We start from the raw sequence: 19855 nt of genomic DNA on the forward strand, positions 1-19855 counted from the left end.
GCCAAATACAAAATGCACGACTTTTGAAGTTAAAAATAAAGGTTTAAAAAGGTGAATGAAAAAAAAAAAAAGACAACCGCCCCGATACACACATCCTAAATTATAACAAACATGTAGAGTGCATTTACACGGCAAAAGTGTTTTGGGGAAAGAAAATGGGAAAAATCCTTCCACCAAAATGGAGGGGATCCTGTGGGGCACCAGAGCCCCGGGGGCCCGGGAGCCGCGCAGCGAGCGCCATCTCTTCTTCCGGCCGCACCACGCGGCCGCCCGCGTGCCGCCCGCAAGCGGGGTGGGCGGCAAGGACCCCCCACCCACTCCGTGGAGGGCGGCGGCGGGGGCAGCGGGCGGCAGGCCCTGGGGCGAGGAGACCCACTCACGTTCTCGAAGCCTGTTCTTGAAGTTGGGGTCACTCCGTCTCTTGCGGTCGAAGTAAATGCAATACCCGATGAAAAGGGCCCCGCAGACACCGGCGGCGATGGCGCTGTTCCGGCCCACCATCTTCTCTTTCTCCCTAGAACACGGAGTGTAGACGGCGGCCGCGGGGACAGCGAAGAAGCGATTGGTCGCGAACCCTCCTCAGAGCGGACAGAGCCGCTCAGTCCCCGACGCCCGCCAGCCTGGGACTCGGAAAGGCCGACCGCACGCCACTTCCGGTCGCAGCCCTCCGAGGCCCCCGAGGTCGACCGCGGCAGTGCCTGAGCAGAGGCGCCCGCGCCACTTCTGCGCCTGCGCCGCGGGCCTGGTCGCCATGGCCGACAGGCTGCGGGCGGGTAAACGCGCTGGTATCTGGATTTGGGGAGGGATCAGGCACTGCCTGCAAAGCCCCCGAGCAGGATGTGACGAGGCGGGCGCGTTGCCGTCGTGCACGTACTCAAAAGGACAGCCTTGCCTGTGAAAGGCCAAGATGGAGGGTCGCTGGTGATGAACGCTTAGTCTTGTGTAACACAGGCAGCCCGTGACTTGTATGAATTGAACTGCACTTGCTTTTCAAGTTCAGTCGCGATCCATTGTACACAGCGGTTAGATTTCAAAAGACTTATGATATAGTTTTTACTTATGAGTGGAAAAAATTGTCCTTGCAAAAGATAAAACCTATACACGAAATTGAATTAAAAAAATAGAAAACGTGAATTGTTTTAAAGACACCTGAAAACATTACATCTGTAGTTTAAAATATTCCAAAAGGAAAACCGTGGGCAAAAAGCAGACATTGAACAGGCAAGCGTAACTTGATGAGGGGTATCGGAAGTCAAGTGCAGGCTTGTGTTATTAAACAATTTTAGTTGGCCTTTTTCCCTGGTTCTTGGGAGCTCTAAACCCTTGAATTAATTTCCCTAGGGATAGGGATGGCTTTGTTATTCGTGGGGGACCCTGACAGTTCATGCTAAAATGACTCAGGAGGAGGGCTGGCCATGCCTGACTTGCCATGTGATTTGAGGATTGGTGCTTTGATAAAGGTGGTATCAGTCCTACCTCTGGGATGAGGAGGGGGGCTAAAGATTCAACCGCGTGGGCTACATAATGAAACCCCCATAAAAAAACCCTGGATACTAAAGTTTGGGGTGGGCCTCCCAGGTTGGCAATACTATATGTAGTTACACATGGAGGTGCTAACATGCTGAGGTGATGTTTCCTAACTGTAAGGAGAACGACTTAAGTTTCAAGTTTGGGACCCTCCCAGACCTCTCCCTATGCTTCTCTCCCTTAGGCTGGTTCTGATTTTCCTTGGTGAAAAGCTCTGCTAGTAAGCCTTTTAGAAATTGTGATTTTAGGTTTTGTCACATTGTAACCGACTCCGTGATGCCCTGTGTTTTTTAATAATCCTCTCCCTTAACTACTTGACCCTTTTGAGTTGCTTCCCAGAAATGGATTCCTAGCCTCAAGCTATCCTCCTGCCTCAACCTGCCAGGGTGCTGGAATTAGAGGCTGAGCCACCACACCCAGCCTGAAATGATGGATTTCCTACAAGACAAAGGAGCTGAGATTCTGAAGGAGAATCTTCCTGATGCCAGGACTCACCATCCCCCTGTCCACTTGCTCCAAGCCCATGATCTCCATTAGTCCAGGAGACAAACTTGAGGCAGCTTTTCCCATCATCCTGGCAAGACATCTGCCATATTAAAAATTCCTTTCTTCCTTGGCAATCCTCGTATCAATAATTGGATCTTTGTCCTACCAGAACTAGACCTGGATCCCAACCCCCTTGCAGTTTTGACATGTACACTTACATTTACTGCTGGTGTGGGTTTGGTTTGCAGTGTTTCATAAACTTGGGGAAAAAGACATTGCATGTGATCCCACCCTTTCCTGTAGGTTCAGGGAATGTCATGGAAGAGGTGAGCTGGTAACGGGGGTGAATTGTAGGGTCCTCCAGTTCCCTCCACTTTGTATCCTCACTGAAAATCAGAGTGCCTTATTTTGTGACCCAGCCCACTGCAGGTTTTTCCAACAGGCATGGACCCAAGCTGGGGCCTTAAACATTCCCAGGCACTGATAACATTAGGTTGTTGCCCAAAACGCTGAAAGAAACTGGCCCCAGCCCTGAGCCAAATTCCTTAAACTTGCCAGGCACCGATGGCTCACAACTTAATCAGTGATTGTGGAGGCTGAGGCAGGAGGATCCTGCCCAAGATGCAATGAGTTAAGATCACCCCACTGCACTCCAGCCTGGGTAACAGAGACCCTGTCTCTGAAAAAAAAAATTGCTTAACTCTCATATAAACCATACCCTGGCCCCCTCACTGCAGACTACTTATTTAGAACACTCCTTTTCTCTTGCTGTCTTGCTTTAGGATTGCTGCAGCACTCTAAGCTCTCCTAATAAATGTTTTGGACTGATCACCCTGGCATTTAGTGCTTCTTTCTTTGGAATCCCAACCAACCCCATCTAGAGAACTCTATTGCTGCTTTTGGGATGATTCCAGCCATGGGTTCAGAGGGACGAAATAGGGGACATAAAGCATCCCTGTCTTCTCAATCTAAGTAAGAAATCTTTGGCCTTACATTTTAAGCCCAGGATCATTAGCAGAAGAAAGATTTTTGGCCCAGCGCGGTGGCTCATGCCTATAATCCTAGTACTCTGGGAGGCCGAGGCAGGCAGGTCGTTTGAGCTCAAGAATTTGAGACCAGCCTGAGCAAGAGCAAGACCCTGTCTCTACTAAAAAAAAGAAAGAAAGAAATTAGCTGGACAACCATAAATAAATAAATAAATGTAAAAAATTAGCTGGGCATGGTGGGGCATGCCTGTACTCCCAGCTACTTGGGAGGCTGAGGCAGGAGGATTGCTTGAGCCCAGGAATTGGAGGTTGCTGTGAGCTAGGCTGAAATGGCACTTTAGCTGGGGCAACAGAGTGAGACTCTGTCTCAAAAAAAAAAAAAAAAAAAAGATTTTCATGAGGCAGAGTCAGGGAAAAAGTGCTCATGAGAAAGACAAGAGTAATGCTCATGATTAATCAAAACCACCAACAGTCTCTAGAACAGTAACTCAAATTTTAGCCACTGTTGACCACCCATATATACTCTCATGGCTAGAAATATTTAAGCAGATATAACATACCAGTATTTTTCCAGCTAACAAAGAATTATACAAATGATCTCTGGTTGAATTTTATTTATAAAGCACACATGACCTTTTGCCTATGTTAAATACCACCCAGGCTGGAGTGCAGCGACACCATCATAGCTCACTGTAACCTCAAATTCCTAGGCTAAAGCAATCCTCCGGCCTCAGCATCCTGGTCTCAGCTACTGCTGGGACTATAGGTGCACAGCACCACAGCCAGCTGATTATTTAATTTTTATTTTTAGAGACAGGGTCTTGTTATGTTGCCCAGGCTGTTAAATGTGCTTTTGAAATATTACAGTAACATGTTATGCTTAGAAAAAGTAGAAATTGATTACATAGTAACAAATGTGAAGTAACATTTTAATGTATTTAATAATCTTATCTTCCCTGCTTTAAGAACCAGCCCTTTCATAGGAGAGTCACAATTAAGTTTATGCACAGAGACTACACATGAACATATCACCTATATAGTCTACAGATGTTGCATCTTTATATAACTGGAAATATATGCAAAAATATTCAAGAATGATCAGATAATAAATATTTACTTGAAGCCAACTTACAAGGCTCTAAGCCCTATAAGGGATACTAAGCATAAACTATCCAGTCCCTAAATGCAGGAAAATAGAGCTCTCTCTGCTCTCTACAGAGTTGCATTTTAAAGACTCACTAGGTTTTCCTTGTACTAGTCCCAAAAGACAGGATTTTTAAAACAATCAGTAATAATCACCTTCCCCACTCACTCACCCATTGAAGTGACAGGATGTTTGTTGACTGCAGATTCTGCCCGCCTAAAATCAGCCACCCTGCTTTACCCTCATGTGGCAGCTCTCTGCTGGACACGGACCCATTCTGTAAGAACCGTGAGGGGCGCCAGTCTCTCACAAGGTTAAGCCCCAAGGGAATGCAATGGTAGCCTCTCCCTCCTTGTTGAACTTTATTTATACTCTGTGACTTAATTACCATGTTTTATTAGAAATGTTTCCTTTAAATACAATTTTTTTGGAAAGAATTTTTCATTCTACTGGTTAACATTAAGAATCACAAGTTTTCCTGAGAGAATATTTTTCAAATAAAAATAGAGAAGCAGAAATCTGCTTTACAGCCAAGTTGCCAAGGACTTCAATAACCAGTCTAATCCCTGGTTAGAAATAAAAAAAAAAAATCAGAGCAACATTTTTTTTAGTATTCTTTTTGGTTAGTTATTAGGTTGATAAAATAATATAAAAATTCAGAATCCCACTTATCATAAGTGCAAGAGAAAGAAAGAAATGAGTGGATATTACAAAACAGCTCTCAAAACCTTTTTCTTAGCAATTATGATTAGACCTTGGATCAATGTTCCTACTTTAATTATTAGGATATTTAGTCTAAGTATAATCAGTATTGAAGTTTATTGTTTGTTTTTCTTTCAGTTTACTTATTTTTTAACTTTGTCTCATCCCAAGTAATATTTTTTTTTTTTTTTTTTTTGAGACAGAGTCTCACTTTGTTGCCCAGGCTAAAGTGAGTGCCGTGGCGTCAGCCTAGCTCACAGCAACCTCAGACTCCTGGGCTCAAGCAATCCTCCTGCCTCAGCCTCCCAAGTAGCTGGGACTACAGGCATGCGCCACCATGCCCGGCTAATTTTTTCTATATGTATTAGTTGTCCAATTAATTTCTTACTATTGATAGTAGAGACAGGGTCTCACTCTGGCTCAGGCTGGTTTCGAACTCCTGACCTCGAGCAATCCGCCCACTCCCAGAGTGCCCAAGTAATATTCTTGAAATAACAGAAGTGTTAATTATCTACTTCTAACATCCACTAAAATAACAGCCATTATAATTCTGAATGTTCAACCTAAGTCTAAAATCATCTCTGATACAATCAGAAGTAACACATAATCCATGGTAACTAATCTTAAAACAAATGTTTCAAAGGTAGTAACACAATGTGAATAAACTAAGAATGTAGAAATCTCCACATTTTATATACATCATTCATAAAAAATTGTAAAAGTCATTACATGCATATTAGCAGATAATGCTATTAGCAGATAATAGTACTTTTACTAACTACTTAGTTGGGGGGAGTAAAAAGCAGCTTCTAATCACTATTTCAGTTTTCTCTGTTTCTTAGTTCGACCACTTTTCTTCTGTCCTTTCTTCTTCTTTTTAATGAGAACAGCTTTTTCGCCAATAAATAAACTCTTAGAACGTCCTTCTGCATTTTTGGAAGCAAAATGAAGTCCATGCTTAGGTTTACTGACATTCTTCAAACCTGGATTTGAACTCTGTTGTTTTAATTTTTCTTTATTAACAGAACGCATGACTCTGAGTTTTCTTCCCATTAGTTCGGAATTATTTAATTTCAGAGCAAGATGAACAGCATCTGTATTCTGCAATTAAAAAAAAAAGATCAATTAACTAATTTCTACCAGAGACTCACCTACAAAGAAACTAGGTAAAAGTGTGACTTTAATGAATTAGAATGATTTTTGCTTGCATGAAATCAAGCAAATCCCCCCTCCTGTTTCCATGGGAGGAGATCCAATCCCCAATGTTTCAGCAGCCATGTGTGAAGTCTCACTGTCACCTTCCTCAGGACAGTTTCCCCAGAAAGCACTCAAACTGGCTTGTCAAAAACTGAGATGAGTCACAATCCCATAGGCTTCATTTTTTTCACTGTAAAAATGAGGTTTTTGACTACACTAGTCATATGTAGTCTTTTTTTTTTTTTTTTTTTTTTGAGACAGAGTCTCGCTTTGTTGCCCAGGCTAGAGTGAGTGCCCTGGCATCAGCCTAGCTCACAGGAACCTCCTCAAACTCCTGGGCTCAAGCAATCCTGCTGCCTCAGCCTCCCAAGTAGCTGGGTCTACACGCATGCGCCACCATGCCCGGCTAATTTTTTCTATATGTATTAGTTGGCCAATTAATTTCTTTCTATTTATAGTAGAGACGGGGTCTCGCTCTTGCTCAGGCTGGTTTCGAACTCCTGAGCTCGAGCAATCCGCCCGCCTTGGTCTCCCAGAGTGCTAGGATTACAGGCGTGAGCCACTGCGCCCGGTCCATATGTAGTCTTTTAAAGCAATGAACCCCCTTCTCACAAGGCATCTTTGTGTCAAAGCTCTGCTGAATTAGTTGACTTGAAGGCAGGGAACTCTCCATTACAGTCCCTGAGATGTTGCATTACATAACCCCTAGGGGTCCATTTAGATCCAAAATTCTATTATTCTTTCTTTCGGTAAATTATTTGTTATTTTATTTTTATCGTTATTATTTTTATCTTATTTTTTGAGACAGGGTCTGGCTCTGTTGTTCAGGCTGGAGTGCAGTGGTGCCATTATAACTTATGGTAACTTCCAACTCCCTTCCTCAAGCAATCTTCGTGGCTCAGCCTCCCAAGTAGCTGGGACTACAGGCGTGTGCCAGCATACTTAGCTAATTTTTTTACTTTTTGTAGAGATGGGGTCTCACTGTGTCACTCAGGCTGGTCTTGAACTCCTCGCCTCAAGCAATCCTCTTATCTCAGTCTCCCAAAGTGCTGGGATTACAGGTGTGTGCCACCACACCTACCTTATTTTTATAACTGATACATAATAACTACATATTCAATGGGGTACAGAGTGATATTTCAATACTTATATATGGTGATCAGATGAGGGTAATTAGTTTATCCATCATTTCATAAATATCATTTCTTTGTGTTAGAACATTCAATCTCCTCCTAGCTATTGTTCTTTTATTCTAATATAGAACCATTAATCCTAACAACCCTGAACATTCTTAAGATATTTGATAAAGGATTTTACAATGTTATCAAGTAAAAAAAGACAGCAGAGAAATAGTAATAATGGCAACATACACTGTGACCTTTCTAAAAAGCAACCTGGCAATACTGATCAAAGTCAGTAGGAATATCCCAATGGGGATTTATCTTAAAGAAGTAATCCAATCCAAAATTCAGGCAAACTTTTGAGGAAAAGGCATAACACTGTAATTTAATTATTACAGGGAAAAATAGAGAACACTGCCAATGTCCAATATTAGGGAAACAACAGTACAAAATATATAACATCACGCAATGGAACACACACAATAGAAAACAAAAGCAGGCTGCAAAACTTTATGTTTACAGATAGAAGTTCAACTACAAAAAGGCAGCAGAGGATAAAACTAAAAGCAGTATATTAACAGGTTGCCAATGAGGGAAGAAAAATTTAAATGCTATCAAATAACAGGTATAGTTGGCCCTCTGCATCCTAGGGTTTAGTGTCCAAGGATTCAACCAACTATGATGCAAAATATTTGGGGGGGGGCACAACAAAAATAAAAATAAAACATACAGTACAACAACTATTTAGGTATTATAAGTGATCTAGAGATGATTTAAAGTATACAGGAGAGGCCAGGCGCGGTGGGGCTCATGCCTGTAATCCTAGCACTCTGGGAGGCCAAGGCGGGCGGATCACTCAAGGTCAAGAATTCTAAACCAACCTGAGCGAGACCCCATATCTACTAAAAATAGAAAGAAATTAATTGACCAACTAAAAAAATATGTACAAAAATTTAGCTGGGCATGGTGGCGCATGCCTGTAGTCCAGCCACTCGGGAGGCTGAGGCAGTAGGATCTCTTGAGCCCAGGAGTTTGAGGATGCTGTGAGCTAGGCTGATGCCACGGCACTCACTCTAGCCTGGGCAACAAAGTGAGACTCTGTCTCAAAAAAAAGTAAAATAAAATAAAGTATAGAGGAGAATGTGCATGGGTTATATGCAAATACTATAGCATTTTATATCAGGGACTTAGCATCTCCAAATTTTGGTATCGGAGGGCGGTCCTGGAACCAATCTCCCATAGATACCAAGGGACGACTGTATGTATATTCTGTTTTTGGGTTTTTTTTTTGAGATAAAGTCTCAACTGTGTTGCCTGGGCTAGAGTGCTGTGGCATCAGCCTAGCTCACAGCAACCTCAATCTCCTGGGCTCAAGAGATTCTCCTGCCTCAGCCTCCCGAGCAGCTGGGACTACAGGCATGCGCCACCATGCCCGGCTAATTTTTTTCTATATATTTTTAGTTGGCCAATTAATTTCTTTCTATTTTTAGTAGAGACAGGGTCTTGCTCTTGCTCAGGCTGGTTTCGAACTCCTGACCTTGAGCGATCCGTCCGCCTGGGCCTTCCAGAGTGCTAGGATTACAGGCACGAGCCACCGCGCCCGGTCTATATATTCTTTTATTACTTAACAATTATAGGCATGAAACACTGGTTAATAATTAGTCAACTAAATATAACCGATTTTGTACAAAGATCAAACTTTTTTTTTTTTTTTTTTGAGACAGAGTCTCGCTTTGTTGTCCAGGCTAGAGTGAGTGCCGTGGCGTCAGCCTAGCTCACAGCAACCTCAAACTCCTGGGCTCGAGCGATCCTTCTGCCTCAGCCTCCCGAGTAGCTAGGACTACAGGCATGAGCCACCATGCCCGGCTAATTTTTTTTTTTTTATATATATATCAGTTGGCCAATTAATTTCTTTCTATTTATAGTAGAGACGGGGTCTCGCTCTTGCTCAGGCTGGTTTTGAACTCCTGACCTTGAGCAATCCGCCCGCCTCGGCCTCCCAAGAGCTAGGATTACAGGCGTGAGCCACCGCGCCCGGCCTCAAACTTTTTTTTTTACCTGAGTAAATGTTCAATTATTTTCTCCATTTTAAAAGTGGAGATTCAGAGACTTGTTCCTTCTAATATCCAAAATCTAAAACATTATTTAGTAACATTAGTATGAAGGAAGAGGGAACTAGGACATCTTTGGTTAAGTGCCATTTTAGCAACAGTACTCTATGGCAGGTTATGAATTTTTCTTCAGATGGAATTTAAGGACAGAAATGATAAGAGTTATGTCTGAAAGATGACATAGCAGTGTCAACGCCACCCAGCACATTTCAAAGGACAAATGTATTAGTCTCCCATACCTCAAAGAGTACGTAGCCAAACCCTTTGCCAACTCCTGTAGCTTGGTCTCTCACAATCCTCACTGCCACGATACTCCCACAATCCAGAAAGTGTTTCTCAACGACAGATTCTTCAACTTCTAAAACCAAATTCAACCAAAATGGAAGTAAAGACTTGGCCTCTCCTTAGAGAAGTGGAGACATTTAATATTACAGCTAGTCAAACATAGCCCCTGAAAATATGTCATGACACTGCATGCTTTTTATAGTTAGTTTTTTTTTAAAGATGGTTTCTTGCTATGTTGCCCAGGCTAGTCTCAAACTCCTGGCTTCAAGTAGTTACCCCCACCAGCCCCCCTCAGCCTCCCAAAGTGATGGGATGACAGGTATGAGCCACTGCACCCAGCCTAAAGTTAGTCTTAAAGCAAAACATTAAGTTACTACTTAGTTTTTATTTTCCTGTTATTAGCTTAAAAAGGTTTACTTTATTTGTTTAAACACACTTACTGTAAGGGAGATTCCCCACAAATACTGATCTCTTGTCCCTCTGAAACACAAGGAGGGTTAATGAAAATCACTCACTGAACCAGAAGATGGAAGTTATCCTAAGCTAAGCTCCCATCCCTCATGTCCCCCATATCTGATTTAACCACAAAGCTATCCCTTAACTGTTTCTTCCATCTTCCCCACTACACTGTGAGTGAGCACCAGAGGCAGGAGTGACTTTTCATTCACAGCTGACACTGACACATGGTAATGCTCAGAAACCACTTGCTATGCTGGGAGTCTGCATACGTGTTCCATAAAAGGCCAAGTAGCAAATATTTCAGGCTTTGTGGGCCATGTGGTATCTGTTGCAACTATTCAACTCTGCCCTTATAGCTGGAGAACAGCTCATAGATGATACAGAAATGAATGGGTGTGGTTGCGTGCCAACAAAACTTTACTAACAAAAACAGATAGCGGGTGGATTTGGTCCTCAGCCATAGTTTGCTGATGCTGTCCTAGGTCTCCAACAAAGCCAGGTAAAGCCAGGGCTTTCATCCAGCCTGTTGTCATTTCTCAACTAAGGTGCTTTGACACTGACAGAAATGCACTGTGTTTCTGAGGGTGAACCTTTACAAAGAATCCTTCATTCATTTCCAGACACCTTTGTCAAATGAAAATCTAGTTATATAACTGTCATGTTTAAACTTTGAGAATATCTCCTAGATAAAATCCGACTCCTCTGCATGAAGCATGGCAGACCAAGGTCTTCATGATTTGACCTCTACCTATTTGTCCAATACCAACTCCTTACTAATGCCTCTCATACTCTACATATCCCTAATAACTGTACCAAGTTCTTGCCATTCCTTGAGCAAATTAAGTTTCTGTCATCATTTTCACTGGTTTTTTTTTTTCCCAGATATTGCCATTGTCCTTTAAAACATTTTTGGCTAGATAATACCTCCTTATCTTTCAATACTAATATGAATGCTATTCTGCTGGAAACCTTCCTTGTCCCTTCTCACTGGCAGGTCCCCAAGTCAAGTGCCCCATTCCTGAGCTGACAAAGCATCCTGTGCATTTATGACAGTATTTATCATGTAACAGTGCCACACTGTCCCTCTGCTTGTCCCCGCCATATACTGTCAGCTCCTGGAAAGTTGAGACTATGTGTTAGGACTATACCCCTGACGGAGCACATACTAAAAAAACTGTCCAATGAATAATGGAACTTTCTAGACCTCAGTCTATGAACTAAGGTGCTAGACCAAATATCTCTAATGTACTATCCAATCTAATTCCCCCTGATTATTTAATCTAATGGCAGGGTGGGAGACATACTTCAAATGGAAGATGACTAAGTCAAAGCTAATGTTGACCTAAGTCCTTATGCCACTCTTCATACCATCTCTGTGACCATAGAGGACAGAGGCTATTTCCTTCTGTGCATCCCTCATGCTCACACTACTGATTCCACTGCCCTCCCAGCAAAAGCTCAAAAGGAAATACTTCTCTCTACAAGACTCTAGTTAGGTTCTTTAAACAAATCAAGTACTACTTACCGATGAAGTCTCAGATGCAAGATCAACCCTAATACGAAATCCATCTGCAATCTGAGTCCCATTTCTACATTATAAATATGAAGAGAAATGGTTGTTAAAAATGAGCCATAGATTACTTACATGCTTTAAAGTGAAACCAAAGAATAAAAAAAGTTCCCCCCCACATTTATATGACAATAATTCTATTCAAACCTCAGAGATAAAATTACCTTTTCAATGCTTTTGTAGCAGCACTCTTGTCCTTAAACACAACATAGGCATTAATATTTTTCTGATCAGGATGAATTTTACGCCTACATGCCCAAAAAAAAAAAAACCACAATGTAAGATTTGTTAACATCTAAGCCTCTAAGCCACTAAAATAAATCCAGCTTGTTTTCTACTCAATCAACACATGTGACAAGAACTGCTGGGTAGAAGACTCATCTCTTTGAACAAATATTTAGTAATAACCCAAAAAATAACTTACAAATGGCAGAGACATGTAACCCACACCTTCTCAGGTGTGTAGTCATCACCATAAGAAAACAGGGGACCGGTGGGCGCAATGGCTCATGCCTGTAATCCTAGCACTCTAGGAGGCCAAGACAGGCAGATCGCTTGAGCTCAGGAGTTCAAGACCAACCTGAGCAAGAGCAAGATCCCCATCTCTACTAAAAAAAGAAAGAAATTAATTGGCCAACTAAAAATATATAGAAAAAATTAGCCGGGCATGGTGGCACATGCCTGTAGTCCCAGCTACTTGGGAGGCTGAGGCAGGAGGATCACCTGAGCCCAGGAGTTTGAGGTTGCTGTGAGCTAGGCTGATGCCATGGCACTCTAGCCAGGGCAACAGAGTGAGACTCTGTCTCAAAGAAAAAAAAAAAAAAAGACAAGAAAAAAGAAAACGGGAATGCCCATAAGACACTGAAGTACGCAAATCCCCGAGAACAATATGAGGACTAGAAACTACTATCTCAGCTGCTACTCCATATCTAACACACGCAAATAGATGTGAAAGACAATTTGAGTTTTCCCTTTTACTGTAAAATTAAACACCCATAATAGAAAAGTACACAAGTGTATACAGCTCTGTGAATTAACAACAGCTCGATACCACTGCAGCTATCGCCCACCCAGAAGTTTCTCTCTACGGTCCTTCCCAAGTACAGCCCCTGTAGGGGATGTAGTTCTCCCCTACATCCAAAAGTAACCACTGTCCCCTTTGATAGGAACCACTCCCCTGCATATCTATGTGGTTTTACCACCCAAGTATCTATTCCTGGACATCATATTTTGGTCTTGTCCATTCTTTGACTTGATATGCCTTTTGAATCTTGTTTATAGGATTTTCCCCTTATTTTACCACTTGACCTGAAGAATTTCCGACAGCCTGGATTTTGCTGACTGCAAGCTCATAATGCAGTTCAATATGTACCTCTGTCCTTGACGCTTCTTATAAGTGAAAGCTGGATCCCAAGGTTTGATCACACTTAGATTTGACCAGGACCTGCCTTTGCCAGGACCGTAGGAAGGTGTTATGTTCTTTCAAGGGAAGGCATTTTATGACTGGTTTTCACTATTTTTCAAAATGGCTACAGCTGGTGCTACTTAATGCCTAAACCCAAGGGTCCTCAAACTTTTTAAACAGGGGGCCAGTTCACTGTCCCTCAGACCGTTGGAGAGTGCGCACTGTGGGTTCAGGACCAGCTGCTAAGCAGGACAGGCAGCAGCAGCAGCAAAAACACCTGGAGGGCCAGATAAATGTGCTAGGCGGCCTGAGGGCCGTAGTTTGAGGACGCCTGCCTAAATCCATTGATTCACTAGGTTTGCAAAACGGTGATATAATTTAGATGTGATAAGTCAGCAAAAGGATCTAGTAATGACCATAATCATTCCCTGAACACATCAATCTATCATTTTGGAGTAACAAAAATACTACTACACAAATGAGTGTTCTATAAAATTTACAAAGATGCTACTACACAAATAACAGGTATTGGAAAATAGTGCCCAGCATGGCTCATGGCATTCTATAATAATGTACTATACTATTTAATAGTTTTAGACTGATAGGGCCAGCTATGATTTATTGAATGCCTGATATATACCAAGCACTGAGCTAGACATTTTATGTATCACTTTTAATCTCACCATCTGTCATCTCTTTATGAATAAGGAAGCTGAAACTCAGAAAGATATATAACCACAATCACAGTGACCGGCCTAGGACTGAAGCCACGTCTAGCTGACTCGTGAGCCCTACTCTTTCCACACAACACACAGCTGCAGACAACATGCAAATCCAACACACCGTGGTGCCTCCCCAGGAACACATGGCTGGAAAGTGACTGTTAAAAATCTCGGTAATTGCATTGTACTCTCTCTGGGAAAAGATCTCCTTGGCACAGAGAATAAAAAGGGCAAGAATGCAACTCTGCTCAAGTAACTCCAAATTAAGATTAAGAATGTCAATATGAAGTCGAAAGACATCCAAAGGAACAGCTGTAATGTAACCTTTGACAGAACAGGATTCCCAGAAATATTTTTAAAGTACGTTATATTTTATCTAATATAAAGACACCTCTGCTTGTAAAATCCATCATTTCGTGTATCACTGAGAAAGAAACACCCAAGATAGTGAAACTAGTAAGAAACTGTATAACGTTGAAGGTAAATGAGAAACCTTCCCCGTGGGAAGGGGGAACAAGGAGATATGTAAGTCTCATTCTTAACATTGGATGGAAAAAATAACCCCGAGAATTTGAACCACAAGCCACACCACCAGTCCCAAAACACTTAAAGAGAACTTAAAAGCAGTCACAAGCTCACAGTATCCCAGTTTCTGTGACTGGCAGAAACAAACATGAATTCTTTGGAAAAATCTGAGCAAGTATGAGACATCCCTTATTTTTAGGAGCACTTTGATCCCACAGCAACTATAAGGTACCCCTTAGAACTTATGAAATATGGACCAAGCACAGTGGCACAAGCCTGTAGTCCCAGCTACTAGGGAGGCTGAGGCAGGAGGACTTCTTGAGACCAAGAGTTTGAGGTTGCTGTGAGCTATGACGATGCCACTACACTCTAGCCCATACAATAAAGTGAGACTTTGTCTCAAAAAAAAATGACAAATGTGATAAATTTAAAGGGTGTTACAGACATAAGGAAACAGTCAAACATGCTATATTATAAAAATATAAAAGTCTATGAAATTCTTACGAAACGATCTCAATTTTTAACCAAAAAGGAAGAAAGTTTAAGACAATTACCTTCCTCTAATTATAAACTTACTTTATTGCTGCCAACTTTTTGGATAGAGTTCCCTCTGCTGGAATCTTTTAAGAGGGAAAAGAAAAGTATTAAAGAAACTTCAATATTTCAAATATTACTTCATATTAATTATATTTTAATTGAAGCCTAAATATCTAACTCTGGTATGTTGTGATTAAAAACACACTGGGGAAATAAATCAGAAACAATTATCCTAATGTTATGTGAAAGGGACCTTGTGGCTTACTTAGGATAAAAGTTTCCAATGACAGTATCATACTCAGATTTAACAGATAGTGACTCTCAAAAAACCCAGACAGAAGTAAAGATACTGAGCCTTCAAACTATCAATGAGGGGGAGGACATCAGGAAGAGACACTGATGTTGATGACACATGAAAAATGGAAGGAAAATTGTTTTATAAAACGAGTGTGAAAAAAAGCAATGCTTATATTTTATTGTATATTCTATAATATTAAATATCCAACTAAACTGATAAATAATATAAGCATACATTACTTCATCCATATTTCTAAGAGCTTATTTAATCTAATTGGCAAAAAGAAAATTAGTGGTGTCTTTAATTGTGCAAGTATGGGAATTCCTTTCATATCCAGGCTAACTTTATTTTCAGTCATATACAGCCCTTAAGAGTAAAAGGGGATGTGGGGAATAGGGCCATGAAAACATGAGGAGGACTCGGTGCAGTGCCACTGCTCCAGCTCTTGGTCTCTTGAGCTTCCAACAGCACCAGTTTAGGACAGAGCACCTGGAGAGTCACAATGTCTGTAGTCTACAGGAACCACTCTGAAGAGGGCCCAAAAAGAATTAGCCATTATCAGTGGAAAACACGCAGCAGTTCCTAATTATGATGACTTTGTACTTTGGATCTGGATGTGATGCAGCTTTCTTTGAAGTAACACACAAATTGCTTAAGAAATAAGGATGTTTCAGTTCATTTAACTGATATGAAGAACGTTTTAAGAGGCGTAACCTCTTTGAAAAATGGAACAAACTCTTGAACTCATATAGCATAATCAACATGTTTGTAAATAAACTTACGACATAAAAAAAGTGAATGGGAAAAAAAGTAGGGAAAATGTTATGGAAGAAAAGAACTTCAAAAACTATGACTGTCAGTAATGTGCCTAATATAACCAGGTACTCAGAAGATCAAGGTGAAAAGAAGATGCTGACCCTCTAAGTTCACAATCTATGAATGGAAACCTTATTTAGGGCAGTAATAAACCCCCTCTGGAAAGCTTATTTTCTTTCTTAGTCACCTGATACACAGTAAAACTAAGAAATTCGAACTATTTCTTCTCTTTTCAGTTTGTTCTGCTCAAATCACTAATACATAGTCAAACTCTCAAAAAATACAGAGAAAAACAGCGTAAGACATGAGAAACTTCCAAATAAATAATCAACACATGAATGACAGTCATCAAAAACACATGTATCTTCCCCTGCACTCTAAGCTCACACCGGAAGCGAGGCATGTGGCGGCAGAGGGAAGACCAAAAGTAAAATTAAATTCTTATAAAGAATGAAAATTAAAAAATTAAATTAAATTTAAAAAACACATTTATTTTGTGCCCTCTGCGAGATCTATATCCTGTCACTGAAGATATTAATAAGCATAAGAAAAGGCAGTAAAGTATAAGAATGAGAGAGAAAAATACCACTTAATGGTATGAAGTATCAGAAAAGGCTTAAAAAAGTGACATTTTAACTGCATACTGAAAGAAAGTGTTTTCATAGGCAAAAATGGGGCTTTAAGGAGGATTCCAGGCAAAAGAAATGAATTGAGCAAAAGGACAAGGAGAAACAGCCCCTGAGTGGAGGTGTTTCAGTGAGCAGTGCCACCCTGTGGGGAACCGTCACTGACAGTGAGACTAGCTGAAAGTCTTCAGGTGCTTCAATACATTTAATGAGCACAATGTGCAGGTACTGGTAACCCAAGGACAAGCAAGACAAGCAAGACAAACAAGGATCTGCAGGCTGCCCAAAGGTGAGAAGATAATACCAAGCCAAGGGGGGCAGGTGTGTGATGTTAATGGGAGTGGTGCAGAGTGGGCAGGAGTCACAGGAACAAGTGCTTTTAGGAAGATGAAGTTGACAGTGATATGCTGCACAAATCAGGGGAAGACTGAAGCTAGGAACTGCAACAGGCCTCTGTAACTATTCTGGACAAGAGGTAATGAGAACTTAGGTGGGACGAGGGAAAAAGAAAGGAATGACTGACATAAGGAAGAAATTACAGTTGAAAAACAGGTAGGGATGGCAAACACTAGGCTGAGTGGGCGAGTGAAAAGACTCAAAGGCAACTACAAAGCCCAGGTGCCACTAAATACTACAGAAAATCAATAGGCAGCATAGGCTGGCAATGGGGACAGATAGAGGAAAGCACAGACATGCTGAAATTGGGGCACTGGCAAGACACCCAAGTTAATGTGTTAGCCAGCAGTCTAACATCGAGAAATGGGACTTTGAAGGGCAGACAAAACATACGTGATAGAAGTGGGAAACAAACACACTGAGGGAAATTATGGAGACCTGTCAAATGTCTACTTTTAGAGCAGTGGGCTGTTCTGCTCCCAGCAACATTTGGCAATGCCTGAAGGTATCTTCAGTTGTTAGAATGGGGGTGCAGTGGGGGTTGCTACCAGTATCTGTCGGGCAAAGGTCCTGGATGCTACTAAACATCTTATAATGCAAAGGGCAGTCCCCAGCAACAAAGAATTATCCAGCCCAAAATGTCAGTAAGTATTGAGATTGAGAAAGCTCATTCTAGAGAATCACATGAGAAAGGGCAATTAGAAACATGGAATAAACATTTCCTATATTCTAATACACATTAATTATGTAAAAAAAAATAGCGTCAAAGGATATACACTATGGTATGTCAACTACCCAGTTAAAAAAAAAAAAAATCACATGTGGGAAAACCAAAATACAAATGATGCTCATTTCCTGCTCCAAGCAATGGGGCTATAACTGGTCCAGAGTGCTCAGCTGGTAAATCAGATACCACTCACTTCTATAAAATTTTAACATTAAATTGGCTTAAAAAAATACTTCATCTGTCTGTGCGCAGAGCATAAGTACTGTTTGCAGCAATCACACCAACCTCACACACCAAATGCCTACGATTCAACATGTGATGAGAATGCCTATGATTCCAGAAATGCTATTCAGTTAAGTATTAACTTTTCAGTCTACTCTATTCACACAGCAAATAAAAATCACCCATTTATATTCCAAAATACACTGCTGGCTTTAGGAACAAGGATATCATTTTATTAGATGAACTCACTACAATATTTAACAAAGTCCAGCAATAGATACCAAAAGCAATTATTTTCTTGGGTTAGATTCGAACCTTTTGACTGAAAAGGTTACAGTCAAGTGCTCCTCCATCTCACTAATACCAAGAAGTTAGTAGGTCTGATTTAAATGCAATACGTTTTTTTCAATTTTTTATTTTTAATTATTATGGGTACATAACAGTTCTATATCTTTTCCTATATCTTTAGAGGGTACATGTGATGTTTCGCTACAGGCATATAAAATGGGAATTCAAATCAGGGTAACTAGGGTATCTATCACCTCAGGCATTTAGCATGTCTTTTTGTTAGGAACATCTCCATTCTATTCTTTTAGTTAAAGTATACCCTAACTTATTGTTGATTATAGTCACTTTGTTGTAAATGCAATACATTTTAATATTATGCATTTGTAAGGGGAGAGAAAACATACCAGAGAACGAAATCGTACAGATTCTATTTGTCCATACTCTTTAAAAAATGACTTCAGCTTCTAAAATTAAAAAATACATATGTACATTAGCTCGCTTTTAGAACATCAAGTAAGTGCTACAAAAAGAAATTAAGTAAAATTGTCTGATAATCCTTTACTTCCAGTTTTATTTTAAGAACATTTCAGGAAAAGTAGGTGACTATTCAGTTGGATGAACAAAAAATTTCACGGAAACTTACATACAAAGAAACTACAATTCAAATTCTTATTAGTATTCATCAGGTGCATAATATTTTTCCTTCAATCTTTTAGATTCTTTACCACATGTAAATTAAGATTAGACTTACAGCTTCCATAGATTCTCTCATCTTATGTCACTATGAGAAATTCTCCAGCTATCCCTAATTTAGACCACCAGACTGAAGAAAATCCTTATGGGTAAGTTCTATACATTATTCTTATGACTGGTTCAGGATGTGAAGGATGCATATGCTTTATAGGTAGGGCAATAATTTTTTTTTTAAGCGAGAGAGAGAGAGAGAGAGAGAGAGAGGGTCTCACTACGTTGCCCAGGCTGGAGTGAAGTGGCTGTCTGCAGGTACAATCAGAGAGTGCTATAGCCTGGAACTTCTGGCCTCAAGTGATCTGCTCAATAGGACAATAATTTCTACAACCAATTCTAACTAAAAAATAATTTACTGAATGGTTAGTATTTGTCCAAAGTACTGTAAAAACATCCTTTCCCTTGAGTTCCTTATAATCTAATAGAATCAATAACTAAAATTATGCTACAAAGTAAAATATGTTCTTTCTGTCCTACCAAATAATCACAAAGCAAATGCTGGGAAGCAAATGGGTAAGTGAAAATGGAAAAAAAATCAGCAAATTTTTTGTACTGTTTTGTTTTTAAGGAAGTACTAATAGAATTTAAATTGTCTTTCAAAAGATAAGCAGGATTTTGATACAAGGATTGTCAACAGAGTGACTACTACATGAACACAGAAGGCAAAGGGCACGTTTCTGGTTCAGTGAACCCCACATAATGGAAGAAACTGAGGATCTATTCATTCTTTTACACAACAAATATTGATTGAGCCCCTACTATGTGCAAGGCACTATTTCAGGTGTCACGGATACAGCAGTGAAGAAAAGAGATAAATATCCCTAAACATATGGAGCTTACATTCTAGTGGTATATAATAGGAGATAAGGCTGAAAGAAAAAACTAGACAGGTCAATGCAATAGTTCAAACATGATCTGCAAAAGCCTGAATTAGGGCAGTGCCTACAGGAATGAAAAG

At 40.6% G+C, this 19855-nt stretch overlaps 2 protein-coding genes across 4 annotated transcripts in view; both read right to left on the reverse strand.

Moving 5' to 3' along the window:
- TOMM20 (translocase of outer mitochondrial membrane 20) overlaps nucleotides 1–677 on the reverse strand; it is a 12376-nt gene extending 11699 nt beyond the window's left edge. The window contains exon 1 of the mRNA XM_075995478.1: nucleotides 381–677. Within this exon, the coding sequence (XP_075851593.1) occupies nucleotides 381–501 (121 nt within the window). The 5' untranslated portion in view covers nucleotides 502–677. The remainder of the gene's footprint in view (nucleotides 1–380) is intronic.
- Nucleotides 579–19855, reverse strand: part of RBM34 (RNA binding motif protein 34) — a 23707-nt gene continuing 4430 nt past the window's right edge. Inside the window, exons 5-11 of one of the 3 annotated variants that reach the window (XM_075995475.1) lie at nucleotides 18555–18614; nucleotides 14817–14860; nucleotides 11753–11836; nucleotides 11544–11607; nucleotides 10000–10039; nucleotides 9514–9632; nucleotides 579–5946 (exon numbers count right to left, since the gene is read on the reverse strand). In XM_075995475.1, the coding sequence (XP_075851590.1) occupies nucleotides 5662–5946; nucleotides 9514–9632; nucleotides 10000–10039; nucleotides 11544–11607; nucleotides 11753–11836; nucleotides 14817–14860; nucleotides 18555–18614 (696 nt within the window). In that variant the 3' untranslated portion in view covers nucleotides 579–5661. The remainder of the gene's footprint in view (nucleotides 5947–9513; nucleotides 9633–9999; nucleotides 10040–11543; nucleotides 11608–11752; nucleotides 11837–14816; nucleotides 14861–18554; nucleotides 18615–19855) is intronic. The other 2 variants (XM_075995476.1, XM_075995477.1) reach the window with 2 other exon arrangements.

The sequence above is a fragment of the Microcebus murinus genome, chromosome 19 (genome assembly GCF_040939455.1).
Source record: "Microcebus murinus isolate Inina chromosome 19, M.murinus_Inina_mat1.0, whole genome shotgun sequence".
Classification (NCBI taxonomy): Eukaryota; Metazoa; Chordata; class Mammalia; order Primates; family Cheirogaleidae; genus Microcebus; species Microcebus murinus.